Source organism: Camponotus floridanus, unplaced genomic scaffold (genome assembly GCF_003227725.1).
Source record: "Camponotus floridanus strain SB8 unplaced genomic scaffold, Cflo_v7.5 scaffold4, whole genome shotgun sequence".
NCBI lineage: Eukaryota > Metazoa > Arthropoda > Insecta > Hymenoptera > Formicidae > Camponotus > Camponotus floridanus.
The window spans coordinates 2,712,720-2,730,381 of NW_020229547.1; the positions used below are offsets into that span (position 1 = coordinate 2,712,720).

Consider the following 17,662-nt stretch of genomic DNA (forward strand, 5'->3'; position numbering starts at 1 on the left):
AATCATCTAAATAAACAAAACCAAATTACGCGATTTATACACACACAACTGAATATAATAAATATATATTAAATTACTCACCTCAGGATTGCTTTGTCGGCGCCCGATGCCTCTCCTTCTCTTGCTCCTCTCGAGTTGTCAGGATCCTCAGAATTCGTTGATTCACACGCGCGATATTTTGAACGGCACTCCCGAATTTCACGAACGCAAAATAATATGCCATTTCGCGCTATGAGTCACTTGCGACTCATAACAATTACCGTGTTTTGAGTTTACTTAACTTTTCCTCTTTAGATTAAATCTCCTAGGTATTGAATCCTCCCGCCAACGGCGCCAAGTACCCATGTACCCATTGGAGAGATTAGGTTAGGTTATATTTATAATTTTGAGGATGTAATAAAATATACAATTTGTAATTTATTTTATAATTAAGAGATTATACCTATATCGCACTTTTTTCCTCGACGAAAAGACACGCGACATAAATATATTTCAAAAGAAACCGAGTATTAAACAAAAAAAATTCGCTTCTTATCGAATACTACAAGACATTTTTTTAACTATAAAAAATAAATTACGAAATATATCACAGATTGTATAAATAATTACATAACATAAATGTCTTGAAATGTTTAATGCATGAAGAATTAATTATCAATCGACCGATAATTATCTGTGATGCGATATTCAAAGTACAAGAAATGTATATAGGAATCGTTAAGTAAATAGTTATCACTTGCAAGTGTATCGGTGATTTGTAATTCTTATTTTTTACCTCGTTTTATATTTCGAATGACTGACATATTTGTTTCGATAAATAACTGCCATCTTGAGACAAATGCAAATTTTCAATCGTAATTCGTAATCGTACGGCTAATAATCGTTAATTCGTGAAGAATGATCCGGTTTCAAGAAGCGACATACACGAAACTATGCGTGCCACTACTGCCAGCAATCGCCGCGCGAATGATAAACACGGCAACCTTACATACGCAGCTGCGTATAAACAAACGGTAAGGTCACGGCATGCCAGCAGAGATTTCTTTTTGTCGCTTCAAAATATTATTTTACGCCAAATCCCTTTAACGCTTTATGAAAAATGTTTATAATTTTACGTCGAATATTTTGCTATTTATTCTGGCAACCCTGATTGATTAATAATAAACGAACTAGAACATATCGACTTTTCGTTATCTAAATCACATATGTTTATAATATATATTAGAATAAAAAAAGATTAATAAAATATTAATAAAATATATAATCAATCCTACTTGAAACATATGTATTCTGGAGTCAATTATAATTATATGGATTTACAAAAATTTTACCGGTAGTGTCGAAAATTGGTTTTCGTCTACATAATTCCACGTAACCTCTAAAATGAGTGTAGATAGCGGTACTAAACAAGACTAAAACCTCTGAAGTATGTAACGAAAAAATCGATGGGTTTGAAGATAATTGTAGAACGACGATATTATCGACTGTTTGTTTGCACCAAAGATAACTGAACGAATGTTGTAATTAACTCATCTAATCACTGTTTTATCGTCAAAAATATTTTTTACATAAAATCTTGACATTCACAAATATTTAAAACTAAATATCTATCACATTTGAACACAAGCTATTCTAAATTAATCTACTCGTTATATACTTCTACAAAAATGAAGTGTATAAATAAAAAATTTTTCATTAAAAACATTTATAAGGTTTTACAATAAACTGTAATATTATTTACATATACTTTATAAAAGAAATAATCCCTGTAAAAAAATTCTTATAAATCGAAAGATTAAAAAATTAATTAATCAATAGATTTATAAACTCTTTGTATAGGGTAATAATTATAATTGCGAATAATACATTCAACCGCAATTTGCTCTCCAAACTTCTTCTTTCTTGATGTTTCATTAAAATTAATTATAATTATTTATGCTTATAAAAATAATTTAAAATTAAAGTTATGAAAAATTGACAATCCGCATAGATCCTTCGGAAATAATAATCGAATCTTACAAGATATTTCCACAAGGCATCAGGAAATGAAACGACAGTGTATATTGCGAGTTTATTAATTATTAATATTATTATACTTAATATTTATAACATATATATGTATGTGTGTGTACATATATGTATATATACACGCATGTCCGACACGCACACCTTCACATACACGCATAAAAAGACCACCAGACTCACACCACGCACGCAATCGCAACGAAATTTGTCGGGACATGCGAGTATATACACAAGACACCCTGTACGTTACGATACAACCGCAATATGTTTAAATAAGATACATGCAAAGAATTGTATATTAGCTCAAACAAGATAAGCCGTACTATCGATAGAGGTTGATTCGTCATACATAGGCATCTTTATATCAGTTTCCTCTTTCTTTTTCTCATTCTTCTTGCTAGATTCTCTTTTTTTGTACCATTCCGGCACACCGCTCGGTTGTACCGTCTTTCACAGAATATCCTGCAGAACGAATATGCATATATGTATACGCGCGACTGTATGTATAATGTGTGTATATGTACGCAGCCGAATCGGCCCTCTTTCGAGAAGGCCGCTTCGACTCTTCATAATTTATATGAAAAGCGTGATAACACATGTATACTGCATTGTGTACGGAACATCTATTTTGTCTGCCATACGAATTCTATGAGATGTCTAACATTTCTTCGCGAGTAAAGTCGAGTTAAATTCGGCATAGAAGAAACGAGCAACGAGGTGAGACACCTTGTCGATCGATTTCTTTCTTTCGCTCTCGCTCTATGGAATCTCATCCAATTCGCAGTATTGTTACATAAGACAACTCCGTCGCACGTTTCTCTTTCAGTGTGTGTATATGTGTGTACTTATGTTTCTGGTAGTGTACTGTTACACACCACCGTATTCTATGCGATTTATTTTTCTAAAGCTTACGATAACTCAGTTTCATCGAAACGTCTTCAACTAGCACTGATATCGACGGGTTAATCGCAACGTCTAAAAGCAAGGGGTGAAGGGAGGTTGGCGTTGTGTGAATTTCTCATTCTTCGTAAAGAAGGCCAACCAGTCCCGCCAGTTATGCATATACCTGCGCAATAACATAGAGGCTTAGAACAATTTTCGAATTTTATAAAAATTGCAAATCCACGATATATTTTCACGATTTTTCTTACGTCTAGAAACTTTGCAGATTCCGTCATTTAGATCTCATTGAATTTTCAAAGATTCTGGATAAAGATAAAACGTTTAAAATAGAAAGTGATATTTTTCCTATACCACACACAGAAGGCGCAAACGGAAGAGAGAGTTTTCACATACGTATTACGAGTAGTTTTTAAATTAAAAACAATTCACGAATTCGATTCAACAGTCTGTAATCAATACAGAATGTTAGAATACAAATAAGCGCAAATGCTGTACGAACTACAATGCATAGCTTTAAAAAAAAATCGAGAATTTGATAGAATTTACAATACATAAATAAAACGTATGTTGTTAAAATTTGTAAACATATTGAAAAGTGATAGAATTTATATTATATTTAAGAGAATCTCAAAACAATAAATATAAATTTCGTCACATAATATTAGCAAAAATTATTATAAATATTAATTAAACTTTATATATATTTATATATATTATATATCGCAAAAGGAACTGACTTCTATACGTATTTGGCTTGTCAGCATCTGAAATATATAATACAAAATAGAATAAATTTTGATAGAGACATAACATGCGAATCTAGCAACAAAATTAAAATTTAAAAAGTTTATACATTTTTACACAAGCTCACGATTCTTGCTTAATTAAAATAATATATCTAATATCGAGGATTTTTTTCTGACAAAGAAAATACTAATTATATATTATTTAAAAATAAAAGATAATGCTTTCACAATTTCTTTCTCTTCTGCTTAGTTTTACGGACATTTTAATAAAGAAGAAAATAATCAGAAATAACATATATGTGAATAGATTTTGAAAATTCTTTCTCTCTCTCTCTCTTTCTCTTCGGAATCAGCGATAAAAGTATATATTTTCTCGCCTATACTAAAAAATTTCACATTACTCTGATAAAATACGATATTAATGCAGTACAACCAGAACTATAGGTACCAACGATGCTTATTTTTTTTTTTTCAAACGATTTAAAATAGGCTGCCAATCTCCGTACGCTAAAAAAGATCGGCGAGCAGTGTAATCGCATTAGGCTCTGGAGAAAAAAAATGAATTATATATACAGTTTCTATACGGTTCCCCGGCGACTTGTTCATTAGACCAGCCGAGCTAATGTCAAAATCGATTATACCCTGCCTACTCGTTGCTATCATGGGGAACACAAGAGGCGTCAGCCAAGTCACCCTGTCGCGATTTGTGCGATACACGTAAAATATGCGTGAAAAGATAACCGCATCTTAACTCTGCTTCAATTTTGCAAAATCGATCTCGGCATAGGTAAAGTTGTCTTGCGTGGACACTGGCGATATAGGTGACGGATTACCAATCTCCGGTAGATCTAGATGAGCGTAATGCAGAATCGTCGCGCCTGGTTGAAGCTTCTCGTACCCCTCGCTGTCTAATGGACTCGGCGTAGGCGTGGGCGTAGATGTGGGCGTAGGCGTAGGAGTCTCATCGATGAACTTGGGCGAAGATGGTTTCGGCTGTTGCACAGTCGACGGCTTGAAACCCGTCAGAGTGGGGCTAGTGTTCGGCGAGGCCGTGACGAGACGCGGTTTCGACACCGTCAGATCCGAGAGCTTTTTCGTTATGATGTTACTGAGCATACTATATTCCGACATAGGTTTTGTTGCAACCCGTACAGCATTTTTTCCTACCGAACTAGGCGATTTCTCATTATTCGCACTTGACTTCGATGTCTCCGTCAATGGGGTAGAGTTCAACGCGGAAAGCGACATCGAAGAATTTATCATTTTTGCGGGTTCCAACACCGCATAGTCATTGTTCTTATTTTGTTTAGAAACGTTCGCCATGGAGAATTCGTCGCTCTTTTTTATAAAAGGCTTCACGGGTGATTGAGGACTGTTCAGAGAAAAGGGAAAAATCGTAGCCGATGAACCTGTCGGCGTTGCTCGCGGCGGTGAAGCTGGTGTGCTTGCCAGACTCTCGGACATTGGGCTTCCGTTCAAGGGTAAAAAGCTAGGGGTTTTTGATGGCTTACTACCCGCCTGAATTGCGATTGGTTGTGATCGCGATTTCTCTTTACGATTGCTAGTCCGTGATTTACGATTATTCCGATTGTTTGCACCCATGTTCATATTCATGTAGTCCTGGTCTAGAGTCGGTCGAGTTTTAAACGACATTTCAACGTATCCCTCCGGAGGACGCCTCGGTTGCGGAAGATCTACCGGTGCTGTTCTTGTGCTACCTAAACATTCATCATAATTTTTACAATTATTTTCTTTTTTTTTTATTCTGATACGATAAACAACAATGCTTTTGTTAATGGAGAAATCTAATTTATAGCGCGGACTTACCCGGTGGTCCATTTGTATGATAAGTATCCTCTTGTATAGGCGATGACACTTGCTTCGGACTTGCGTTCGGATGCGTCCAATCTTCCGTCGTACCGTCCATTTTCATATAAGGTCCCTCCGCTTCCTCCACTGGCTTTAAAGTCGTAATTATAGGTTTATGAGCAAAAGCTAACGATGATATATGCATGTGGCTATGATTGTGGTTGGCAGTGATTGTATTATTATTGTTATTGCGATTGATCTGTAAGAAAAAGATATCTGTGTCATTTTAATACAACTATATAATTTTATCGGCAAAACGAAAATATCGATTATATATCGACTATACCTTATTGCCACTCATATCGACGTACGGGGCAGTGGTCGATACAGGAGCTTGTCCGGGCGACATGTCGACATAGGAACTAGTGTCAGTGGCAGTAGAGTACGATTGCGGCTGCGACTGAGGCTGAGAACAAGATGACGGCGGCGAGGAGACAGTGGTTGGAGCACTGGATTTCGTGAAATCCAATTCCATGAGATCCTCCATTCGATCGGACGTTCCGGAACAGCCTGAATTGTGTCCCCAAGAGCTTGATAACAATGGCGCGGAACTCGACTTAGAGTTTGAATTATCCGAACCAGCTGGTAATGGCGCGTTCATTATACTGGCCAGTCTTCCAATCTCAGGTCTCTTGGAACGACTGCCTACAGAAAATGCTCGCACTCTATTGGAGTCTTGCGGAGTGATATCCAATCTGTATATATAAAATAACGTAACGCGTTATATTTCGCCTTGATACTTCTGGCAAACCTAAATAATATTTGAAGCTTGTTTTTTAAATTTGAGTTTGTTAAAAAGATCTATTTTTTAATAAATACTCTCGATATATTTTCTCCAACCATTATGTATTTCGATATATATAATAAAAATAAAAATGTATATATATTCTCAGAAATTATGTATGAATTTTCCAAAATTTTCTTGATATCTCATCCAATGCGCCAATAATGTATATTATGCACAGATGAAATACCTTAAATCAATATACTTGATTATATAAATCTTAAATGTGTAAAGCTCGTACGTATACCTATTTTTACGATGCCTATTCGCCTGTTCCGGTCTAGACCCGACAGAATAAGCTCTAGTCGGTCTGGCTTGCAGATCTTCCCCAGGTGGTAGAAAGCTGGTCACCTTGTCCAAGTGATATTCGGAAAATCGCAGATCTGTGCTAGGCGTACCAGATGTAACGGAACAGCTACTGCCATCGTTTTGCGACATATCATCTGGGAAGTGACCGTTATGACTATTTACAGGATCCATGTCTACGTAACCATCGTCGCCGACTGGCGCCATCGGCACGTAACCTTCCACATTGCTTTCTTCCACGAGAGATGATCCACGGGAATGCGAATGGATCGTCGTCGCTGGACTCATGGGCATATACGCACCTCCACGGCCGGGACTCGAACCACAAGGACTGTACATTTCACTCTGATAGGAACTCTATGAATAAGATGACAAGTTAGAATACAAAGATAAAAACTATTTCAGTGAAATATCGTTCTTTTATTTGCAACTGATACGAGCCGAGCATAAGTAAAAATAGTATTCGTGCATCGCTCATAATTATTTCATCATCATAAGAGAAAATTAAACTTTATTACATAGTAGCAATTGTGTAAAATAAAAAAAAAATAGCTTACTTGATTGACAAGCGGCACAAATATGCTCTCACCTGAGAGGGCGAATGAGATTTAAAATTTGGCGAGTATTTCAAATGCGAGTGCGACGTCGACCAGTAGATGTAGTCGTCGCCCTTCTTGTCCAGGATCACGGGCTCGTCGGGTGTCAACGAATGCCCGTATCGCGAGACAGTGCTTTCCTCCATAATATTCTCACCGCACTCATCCATCGAGGGCGACGATCCGGCTGAGTCCGACGAGCACATGTCGGAACCAGGGCTGATGGGCAACGAGGCGATCGGCGGGGAGTACGATGTACGTCCGCACATGGAATGCGGTCGTGGCACATGAGGAATGGCGTGAGTCCCTCGAAGATTCAATGCCGTAACCGTGGCAATTGGCTGTCCCTCGTTGTTGGTACAAGCTCTCGATGGCAAACTGTCGCATCGATGGCGCACAGTCGCACCTGTAAAAGTATCTGTCAGTATCTCCCAATGATAATTTGCTCACGCGCGCGTATAATGGAAAAAAAAAGAAGAAGCCAAGTTCCATCATAGTCCCACAGCATAGCAATGGTGGTTAGTTTTTCACATTTTCGTATGTATAAATTATTACATGTACATATACATATCGAAAAATTGTTTGCTGTTAAATATAATATGTATTCTCTCGAGAATGAAGCAATCGATCTTGTTAATCGATCCTGCATTTGTAGAACTGTTATATGTGAAAATAAATAAGTGAAGCACACCAGAAGAAATTGTAGTAATCAGTTTCCATAAGGATTGTTATCCAAGTCCATCAACAATGTTGCGCATCCACACAAAATGTATCCATTCTTTTTAAAATTCCGATAAGGTGAACAAACAGAAAATATTAAAAATCTAAGCTTCGTAAATATATCGTGCATTTAATAGCATGCTAGTACAGCAAAACCGTCCATTGGTAAATACTGCAAGTTTATATTAAATAAATTTAACATCGATCGATCGGATTTTATATACGTTGAAAATATTGCGGGAAAATATCGAAAAAACGGAAAGAGCATAACAAGCATATTGTAGAAACATCGAGGAATTCAAACAGATTCGGCTCGATTATAAACAAATATGACGGAACGAAATACATACACCGTAAAACGGATCTTTTAGATGGTTGCGTTTGATTGATAATAACAGCAGCTAAGGGCAGCGACAGGGTTCTCTGATGGGATATTGTCGCGGTTGTGGTCATCGCGGTGATGGTGGTGGTAGTGGTGATGGTAGTGGTGGTTGCGGTGATGGTGGTGGTAGTGACAGTGGTCGCGTTTGTTGTTGCTGCTGTTGTGACATGAGCGGATTGGGAATTATTGACGGAATGAGGATGACTCGCTACCGAATGACGACGTCTAGCGGTACCGCCACTGTTGGCATTAGTCGTCGCGTGCCCAGTAGTCCAAGCCCCGGTACCAGCAACGGCTGCAAACCACACACCTCTCACTATCGCAACTGTCTATTTTGTCTTATGCGCATCTCGTGCCACATCTTTCGACAGATATGGCACGGATATGTTAATCGTGCTGTTAAACGCATGAATCTTTTGTGTTTCACGCGATGACACATTCTACTTCGCCCTTTCAGATACGCGATACACGCTTTAATACGCTTGAATTGAAATAATAAAACATCGAAAAAATGATAATAAAGCGTATAAAGTTTTCTATCTTTTCTTTTCTTGTCATTATTTTGCAACAAGTTGTTATATAAATACATATATTATTTATATGATATCTGACACACCAAATAATTTACAAATTCAGATAAATTATTGACTGTATTAGTCATGCTATTTACACCATGAAGCTGACACTCAGAAAACGATAGCATAATCACCATGTATATTGGCCCAGACTTATTCTTTTAATACAATTAATCATTGCATTCATAAAAAATTTATATAAAAATCTACTTACATGATAAACTCATGATAAAAATTTATTCTCTTTAAATATATTTAATATTAATTGCAGAAAAGACTTGTAACGTTATTAAAAAAATAGCTTTCATTTGATATTAATTTTTTTTCATGAAATACAAAATAAAATAAAATAAAAATACACGCTATATGATGTCTTGCGTTTACTATTTTATCAACAACTGTATGTCACAATTGTGCTCTCACAACGATTAATTATATGTATGTATATACAACTGTATATATAGATGCAAAAGCTAATGTCTCATTATTAGAATTGTATGAAGTGAAAAATGCAATGACCAAGTCTTTCATTCTATACTCCATGAAATGAAATAAATAGTTGAAGAAAAATAAACGACATGTTCACACACACTGCTCTTGTATATCCTCTTTGCCATTTAAAAATCCATAGAACGCGAAAGGAGGAAAGCGGATAGCTACTATGACAGAGAACAGACCCGTGACTGTATTGGTGGAGAAGGTATTCCGAGATTGATTACACTGTGTAGGAGCATAAGAAGTAGCGATCTGCTCTTGCAATGGTTCCACTTGCTCCTTGTGTGTCCTCTGTTCCTCTGTAAACCCCGTAAACCCATTTGTGTTACTCTAAAGCCGAGCTCTTTGTGCACACACGACGAGATTCACCTGATTCTTTATACAATTTAACATATGCATGTACAATTATGATAATAAAAATGTGTTAAAGAACAGTGTATCAAATCAACATTTCAAGTTTGGATAAAAGAGATTTGCATAAAAAGAATTTATAAATACAAATTTGAATAACTTGTTCATTTAAACAAAAACCAGTATCTCTTTGATAAAGTCTGACTTATAGATGAACATGTAATGATTGGTGTGTTTCACATACATAAAAGTCACATTACAATAAATAGAAATAAATAGTAATACGAGAAACATTTTGTAATGACCGATATCCCACATCTTAATGTAAATCACATTGGTAACGATATATACAAGAAAAATGGGTTGACAAAAATCACAGCTTACCCAGAGGCGAATAGCCATAACCAAGTTTCTGACCCGTCTGCCGTTGTTGGAGAACGGATATAGGTTTACTGGCTTCATTGGCAGAGGAACTTCTTTGACGAGGTTCCATCTCGTTATCCTTATCCTTATTATCCTTGTCTTTGTTATCTTTATCCTTGTTATTATCCTTGCCCTTATTATCCTTATTCTTGTTGTTTTCTAATAATCTTAACTTCCAAGATCTTGTCTTGGAAGTCTTCATCGCAGTCGTTATTACACTGTTCATATTCAATGCGATATTGTTATCTTCGACTGCCATCCAGAATTCACCGTCCCCGGTAACAGCGGATCGACCAACTTCTATATAGAAGATATCATCCGCGAAACCACATCGTCTAATGTAATTTAGCTGCAAAAATAAAGAAATTTTTAATTTTTAATTCAGAAGTTTCGTTAGTTTTAACATCAAGTTTCAATTTACAAGAACAAAAATATTAACAAGTACTTTTGATAATAATACAGCTCATAATTAGTAAGATTTCATCAAATTTTATGTACGATCTACTTGTTATAAATTCATATAAAAACAAGTAAAAATATGAAATTATGATAGTCATACATACAAGCGTACTAGTTTAGAATAATTGTAACATATTTCCCTGTAATCACTTTTTTATTAACTTACTGAAATCTCGACAGAGTCAGAGTCCTCTTGTGCCCCAACCTTCACTAAACTTAAAGTTTGATCGGTGAGACATAATCTGTAGGGTCCGTGAATATTCTTCCGTGCTCCTAGACCCTTCTTTTGCATTGTAACTTGCCATATGTGTTCTGCAAATATAATAAAGAAATGCAACTAATCTTGTTCTAGTCTCACATTATGGAAATAACATGTATAATATCTTAACTATTTTATTTTAATAAATAAATATGTATGTTGTAATACGTATATAAAAATTTAAATTTATCTCTCTTCTTAATTTCACTTATTACAAATTATCATCATATAAGAGACTTTGGGACAACCGAGTCAAATTCACAGAAATAAATTACTAATATTTGCGAAAGAGAGTTTTTATTATTTTATGCTATTGCAATTCTTATTCGCGACCTTTTTTATTCTATTGTTAATGATTTTGCCGTACAAAATGCATCCTGAAATAATATAATATTTTAATCTTACAATATCATAAATATCTGTGCGATGCAAATCAACTTTCAATATTATGTATATATAAATTCATTACTGTTTTGATTATTAATGTAATTTTTTTGTCGTACAAATTGAAATTATTTTATATAGATATTTTATTTCTAAAATATTATTTATTAAATACATTTAAATTATGAGTATGTATGTAATAAATAATATTGCAAATATTTCTATGAAATAATTTTAGTTTATTATAATTTTAATTTATATTTGTAAACAAGAAAGTTATATTAATAATCAAAATAATAAATAATAGGTCAAAATAATAATAAATTTCTAAAATTAAAGGTGCATAATAGTAATAGTGCAATATAAAACAAATGCATTTTACGTTGTATTTTATCATTGTTGTCCTCCTCTTTGTCTTTATTAAGAACGCAACAATTGCCAATTTTATTTTGGTTCTAAGGTTGGAAAAATTTGTTGAAAATGTGAAAGTCACAAACGGAGAAAGCAATGATGCGCTTCTTTATCGTACTCCGTACGTGTTTTCATGCCAATTTACATTTCTCACGAAGGCTTACACAATATTGTCTACAGCGCCAACACGTGTATTCTAAACAAAACGTGCGAATTGTCCTCAAAGACGCTAATTGAAAGAGAAACTCGTATTCTCGGGCATGTCGATCGAAAAGATGGTAAAAGATAAAATTCGAAAAAAGAGAGAAAAGCGAATTCCAAAGTCGTCGATTCACTCTGTTGAACGTAAACAAACAAACGCGCACGTGTGCGACTTGACGTGTGCGATTCTGTCGCTACAGGTCTCTGCACCGGTCGATATAGGTAAGTGCGCAATATAATCTCTATCTCGTCATCGCTAAAAATTGATTACCCGTCCTCGGGAAAAGAACACGACGGATTCGTATTCTTCCTTCCCCAGGCATGACGCATTTACACGTAAGAAATCCGTATATATCATGTATATATATTAATATCGTGCGCATATTTAAACGCGCCAACAAAGTATCCTCCGGATAGAGAAAATTCCCGGAAAAGGCGCGCGCATATTTGGACCGATAAGCGTCGAACGCGTGACGCGCGTGACGTTTCGTTGACAGTTAACGTGCACGCGGGTCCCGCGTGCGTTTTCCGCTCGGGCGGGAATTCGAGAAGGGACGATGATTCCGGGGAAAAAGGCGCGAGACGCTCACCGAATGTAGGCCGCGGTTGTTCCCCATCGGGCACGTCCCCGCTCTGCAGCCTCAGCATCGCCTCGAGCCACTCGTCCAGCTCCTTCTCGGTGTCGAGGATGAGGCAGAAGCACTCGTCCTTGGTGTACAGGGCGATCACGTGCTTGTGCTTGGTGTCGCCGCGCTTGTTGATGTTGAAGCAGCTGTGCAGGAGGATACTGCGCTTCGGCGACTGCCTGTTGTCAAACTTCTTCTTGGTGTCGTAGTACTCGAGGCAGGCGAGGTAGCCGGGCGCCTCGCCCCGCAGGACAAAGTACTTCTTCTTCATCGTCTTGAGCTTCTTCAGGTGGCCGCAGAGGATCACGGGCCCGCCCGAGAGCGACGCCGAGCCCTTGGCCGTGGACATGGTCGATCGTCGTCGGTTACGAAGGGAACTTTCACGAGTGCGACGCGGGGCCCCTCGTATCCGTATCATTCACATGGCATCGTTCGTTCTCGCGCGAGCTTCCCGCTGCCACGTCCTTTCTCCTCGTGCATACGATCTTAAGGAGAAACCGCACGGGGATTCATGTCGACGAGGAGGAAAATTCGCGCCAAACGTCTCTCTCTCTCTCTCTCTACCTTTCGAGCAACGTCGCAACGCGATCACAACGCGATCCGCGCACTTTCGCGAGCATAACAATAACAACAAAAGCGGCTGTCAAAGTGTCAACGCGCCGAGTCACTGATGTTTCTCTCTTCCTCTCTCTTCGACGGGAGAGACGCTCCTGCTCTCGGCCTTGGCGCCGTCGCGCTTACGTTAGCGCACGAGCACGTTTCGGGAGGTAAATAAGCGACGATGCGCACAAGCAACAGCACCACCGTCGGTGCATGTGCACTCGACGACGCTCGCTCCCAAGGGCGTGCTTCGGCGTGCGTCGTTTCGCGCTCCGCTGCCTCTCCTCTCCTCTCTTCCTTCTTCTTCCCTACGGCCGCGCGCGGACGTCCACCTCGCGTCCCGTAGGTAGGTTAGGGGGAACGACAACAATAATAACGGCTGCCACGCGAGAACAACGCGACACACGCTCGATCTTTCCCGCTTTTCTCGTCGATGTCGGAAAAGCAAGTAGGGGAAATCCTGCGATCAGCGTCGAACGCGCCCGACGACTCCGAGATGTCGCGACGGCACTCTCTCACTCTCGCTTCGCACTCCCTCCTTTGGTCCGTGTTACTATCTATCTCTCTCTCTCTCTCTCTCTGTCTCTTTCTATGTCTCGGCACGCCTCGGAATCCACCTGTCACGCGCGGTTTCGTCTAATTTCGCCTGCCGCGGCGCTCCGAGAGAGCCGTCCGCGCACCATCGTCCGAGGCTCCGCGACGGGACGTGTGGCCCCCGTTTAGCGAACGATTCGCGATTCACCCGCCTCTCCCTCCGTCGCTCCCCTCGAGGTCGGGAACGACCGGAATCGTCGCCACGAGGCGCGGCCGCGAGCGAGCAAGCGAGCGGGCGAGCCGCCCTTTCTTCCCGCACCTGTTTATCACGCCGAATAACGCGATTTACTGCGTGGTCCACGACGGTGACGTGTATACACAAGAGTATGCGCGCGCGCGCTTGCACACAGATACACGCACCACACGCGCGCCCGTACGCGCGCGTGCGCGCGGACGGAGCGACGATGTATGGATGGATGGATGGATGGATGGATGGATGGATGGATGGATGGATGGATGGATGGATGGTTAGGCGGATGGATGGATAGCTAGCTGGATGGATGGATGGATGGATGGATGGTCAGCGAACTAGACAGACGGCCGAGGAGCGCGAGCGTGCACGGCTCGCGACACGGGACGGGGCCGGAAGGGATAAAAGGGGAACCGCGGGGAGGGGATTCACGGCAAGGCGTGTTCTCTCTGGTCGCGAGCGCGCGCGCGTCCCGTCGCGACGTTCCGACGAGGACGCGGTTGCACGACGCGGCGGGGAAGAGTCCGCTCGACGGCCTGGCCGAAATTCGCCCCTAATTCGGTCCGCGCCTTCTCCTCTCGGTAAATAGGCTACTGCCAAGGACAGCGCGGCTTCTCCGTCTCTCTCCTTCTTCTTTGCGCTCGTGCGTCTCCTCTTTTTTTCATGCGCAATAGCGGCGGGAGCCCGACGTCAAAACAACCGTGGCGGCGACATTCCAGGTCGATGCGGGGGAAACGCGGCGGCGACTCCCTTCCCTCTCCCACTCCCCGCTGCGTCGTTGCTGCGACTGGCTGTTCCCGCAGCTGCCGCTTCCGCTTCTGCCTTCCGTCGAGGAAGGGAAACGCACTCGAACGCACCGCGCTGCCCTCCTTATCGTCGAGCTGCCGGGCTCTCGGTCGTCGTCTGGCTCCTGGCGGGGAAACGCGCGGGCCACATCCGGGCGGGCGTCGAGCGTGGAAACGAAGCGGGCCTTCTTCCTTCCTTTCCTCCTTCCTCGGCCCCGCGATGTCCCGCGGCCGCGAACGACTTGTCGTTGCCGTACTTACCAGGAATCTATCGCGTGCCGCGCGTACGTCATCTCGTTTTCCTCCAGCGCGAGCGTCGTCGACGTCAACGTCGTCGTCGCGACGCAATTCGGCACTCGCGTGAATTTCGCGTCCCCACGCGCCGAGAACGTGGCGGACGGTATTCCAGCAAAAAGGTGATGTCTCGCCACGATACAGGACACTCGCGCGACACTTTTCTCCCTGTCTCTTTCTCCCGCTATCTTTCTCGCTCGCTCGCTTTTGCTAGCCGCGCGCGGGTTCACGCCTAGCCAGCCGAACGGACGATCGTGTCTATTTTGTAAAGGTCATGTGTACGGCGAGCTCCGCAGTTGTAAACAACATGTACGCAGGCGCGGAGCGTGCGCGCGCGCGCGCGCCCTCGAATGGCGGCGGCCGATGTAATTCGCGATGTACGCGCTCGATTGTAAATACGCTGCGCGCGTGTGTGTTTACGCGCGCGACGCAGGAGAGCGGCGGCGCTTGCAACGGCGTAACCATCGTGTCAACGGACGCCGCAATGCGGAAGGATCTCCGGACGCGAATACGTAAACCTTTCCTCCCCTCCTCCTCCTCCTCCTCCTGTCGCGCGCGCTATCCGGTATTTATCGTCGTCTTTACGTAATTTTAAGCGCGGGGAGGTTATGACACGCTCGTGAGCGCGTCTCGAATAAGGCTCGAGCTCGGGACGGAGGGAGAGAGAGGGAGGGAGAACGCGATCCACGCGACGAAATCCGAATCCGAATAACGTCCTCGTGTGACAAATGACTCTCATTTGTCCATGGACGGCGCGGACCGAAATAAGAGCTTCGACTCGAGAATGCGCGATGTTTACCAACGCTATTCCAGTCTGTTTAGTCCCGCGGGGGGAAAGGGGGAGGGGTGATGTGTGCGCCGACGAGTCGGGTGCTCGGTTCTTTTAGGGTTAGGGTGAACGCCGCGAAGGACGCGGTCAAAGTACGCTCGTGATGCTACAAATAAGCGCGATCCGATCTTTCGCGGAGTCTACTTGTTTTATAAGGGCGCTCGGTGTCTTTGTCGATTGAATTACGTAGATGAACTATTGGGATATTTACAAGAAAAGTATATTTTTACAGCTTGTCGAATTTTATCTTACATGTATATATGACATACATGTATGTGTATATGTATATAAAATATAATTTCCTTAGTACTTATCCATACATGAAAATGCTTTCCATAAAAATTTTATATAACTATGATGAAATAAAAACACTGTCATTGACATTGTTTGCGGAGATTCTTCGTTTCTATCTCTCTAAAAAAAAAATTGTATCAAATTCTGACAGACTTTTGGCTAATACTTAATTGTGTGAATGATTGATAAATAAATGTATGAAATAATTTTTCAATATTCGTTGTTATAAATTTCAACCAGCAAAATATATAGAAAGTTTCACAATTTAAGACAAACTTGAAATTCTTAAAGCATATGGAACAAAAATTCTTTCTCCAATGAAATAAATATATTTGATACATTTTCTTTATGTAATATTTTCATGTTAAAATGTATCAGAGTTCTAAAAACTTGTTATAATATATATATAATCATATGATTTTATATATTATAAATATAATATACATGTAAAAAAAATGAGAATATTGAAATATATGAAAAATTACTATGTGAATTTTATATATATGAATGTCTTTTCTTCTTAAGTCTTAGATAAACCTCGTTATAAGTTAATAAAATTAACTATTTTTTCCACATTGTAACAATCGCACATCAAAAAATTCTATTTCACACACTTTCCATTTAGTTTTTAAAATTTTTTCAACAAAATTTAATCCACATGCCATAAATATTCTTGTTGCGCTTGAAAATAATATTTCTCATATTATACGTTTAAGATTAAAGAAATTTGTTTACATAATTTGTTTACATAATTAAAAGCAATAAAAACTTAAAAATGATGATTAAAGAATTAATGCTAAAAATGCTATTTAAATGTATCATTTTGAAGAATAACTTAGTAAATAATGCTAGTGAGGAATAGCAAAAGAATTACATAGAAAATATGGAGATAAAGCAAAATTCCCTTTTTTTAAATGTATAAAATTGTCATGTTAATATTACACAGTTTTCAGTTACAGTTTTCTATAAATATATCGCTAGAAAATGTGTTACATTGTTCTCTCCTTTAAAAAATGCATATATAAAATACACATTCAAAATATCAATAAAAATTTAATACCTCACACGAGAATATAAAAAAAATATAACATTGAAGAGAAACTTTTCTTTCAATCTCACAGAGAGATTATTTTGGCGCCTATTAAAAATAAATATGCATAAATGCATAAAAAATAGATTCTCAAGCGTTTTACATACTGAAAAATTATGTATTTAGTTTTAAAAATAAACTATAGAAATTATATTAAATATACATTTACTTAAGTTACAAGCAATAGTAGAGAAATAGTAACACCCATATTATTAATTTACGAGATCATATCTTACTCTTTCTAATGCTTTCTAAGAATTAAAAAAGAAAAAATTTAAATTAATTAAATTCTCTCACACAGAGGTAGGTTATTGATTATCTTTATTTTAATATTGATTATTATTTAATGATAATTGCAAAGATCTAACAAGACTATAAAATAAGTCGAAACTAAAAAAATCAGATTCTTGTATTAGACGTTTCACTTGATTGCAATGCGCGCGAACTCGTCTAATTTTCGGTTGAATAACG

General features: G+C 39.5%; 1 protein-coding gene across 4 annotated transcripts; it reads right to left on the bottom strand.

Annotated features, from left to right (window-relative positions):
• Positions 1 to 3,983: 3,983 nt before the first annotated feature.
• Positions 3,984 to 15,227, bottom strand: LOC105251794 (insulin receptor substrate 1). 4 transcript variants are annotated; one of them, XM_011258815.2, is made up of 10 exons: positions 12,480 to 15,227; positions 10,801 to 10,946; positions 10,137 to 10,524; positions 9,584 to 9,700; positions 8,300 to 8,626; positions 7,223 to 7,635; positions 6,575 to 6,990; positions 5,830 to 6,238; positions 5,502 to 5,742; positions 3,984 to 5,392 (listed from the first exon to the last, which is right to left on the bottom strand). In XM_011258815.2, the coding sequence occupies exons 1-10, from the start codon at positions 12,931 to 12,933 to the stop codon at positions 4,422 to 4,424; spliced, it is 3,882 nt and encodes a 1,293-aa protein (XP_011257117.1). In that variant the 5' UTR covers positions 12,934 to 15,227; the 3' UTR covers positions 3,984 to 4,421. The 4 variants fall into 4 exon arrangements, with proteins under 4 accessions (XP_011257117.1, XP_025267173.1, XP_019883277.1 ...); XM_025411388.1 differs by lacking the exon at positions 9,584 to 9,700 and having other exon boundaries at positions 4,422 to 5,392; XM_020027718.2 differs by lacking the exon at positions 8,300 to 8,626 and having other exon boundaries at positions 4,422 to 5,392.
• Positions 15,228 to 17,662: the final 2,435 nt, after the last annotated feature.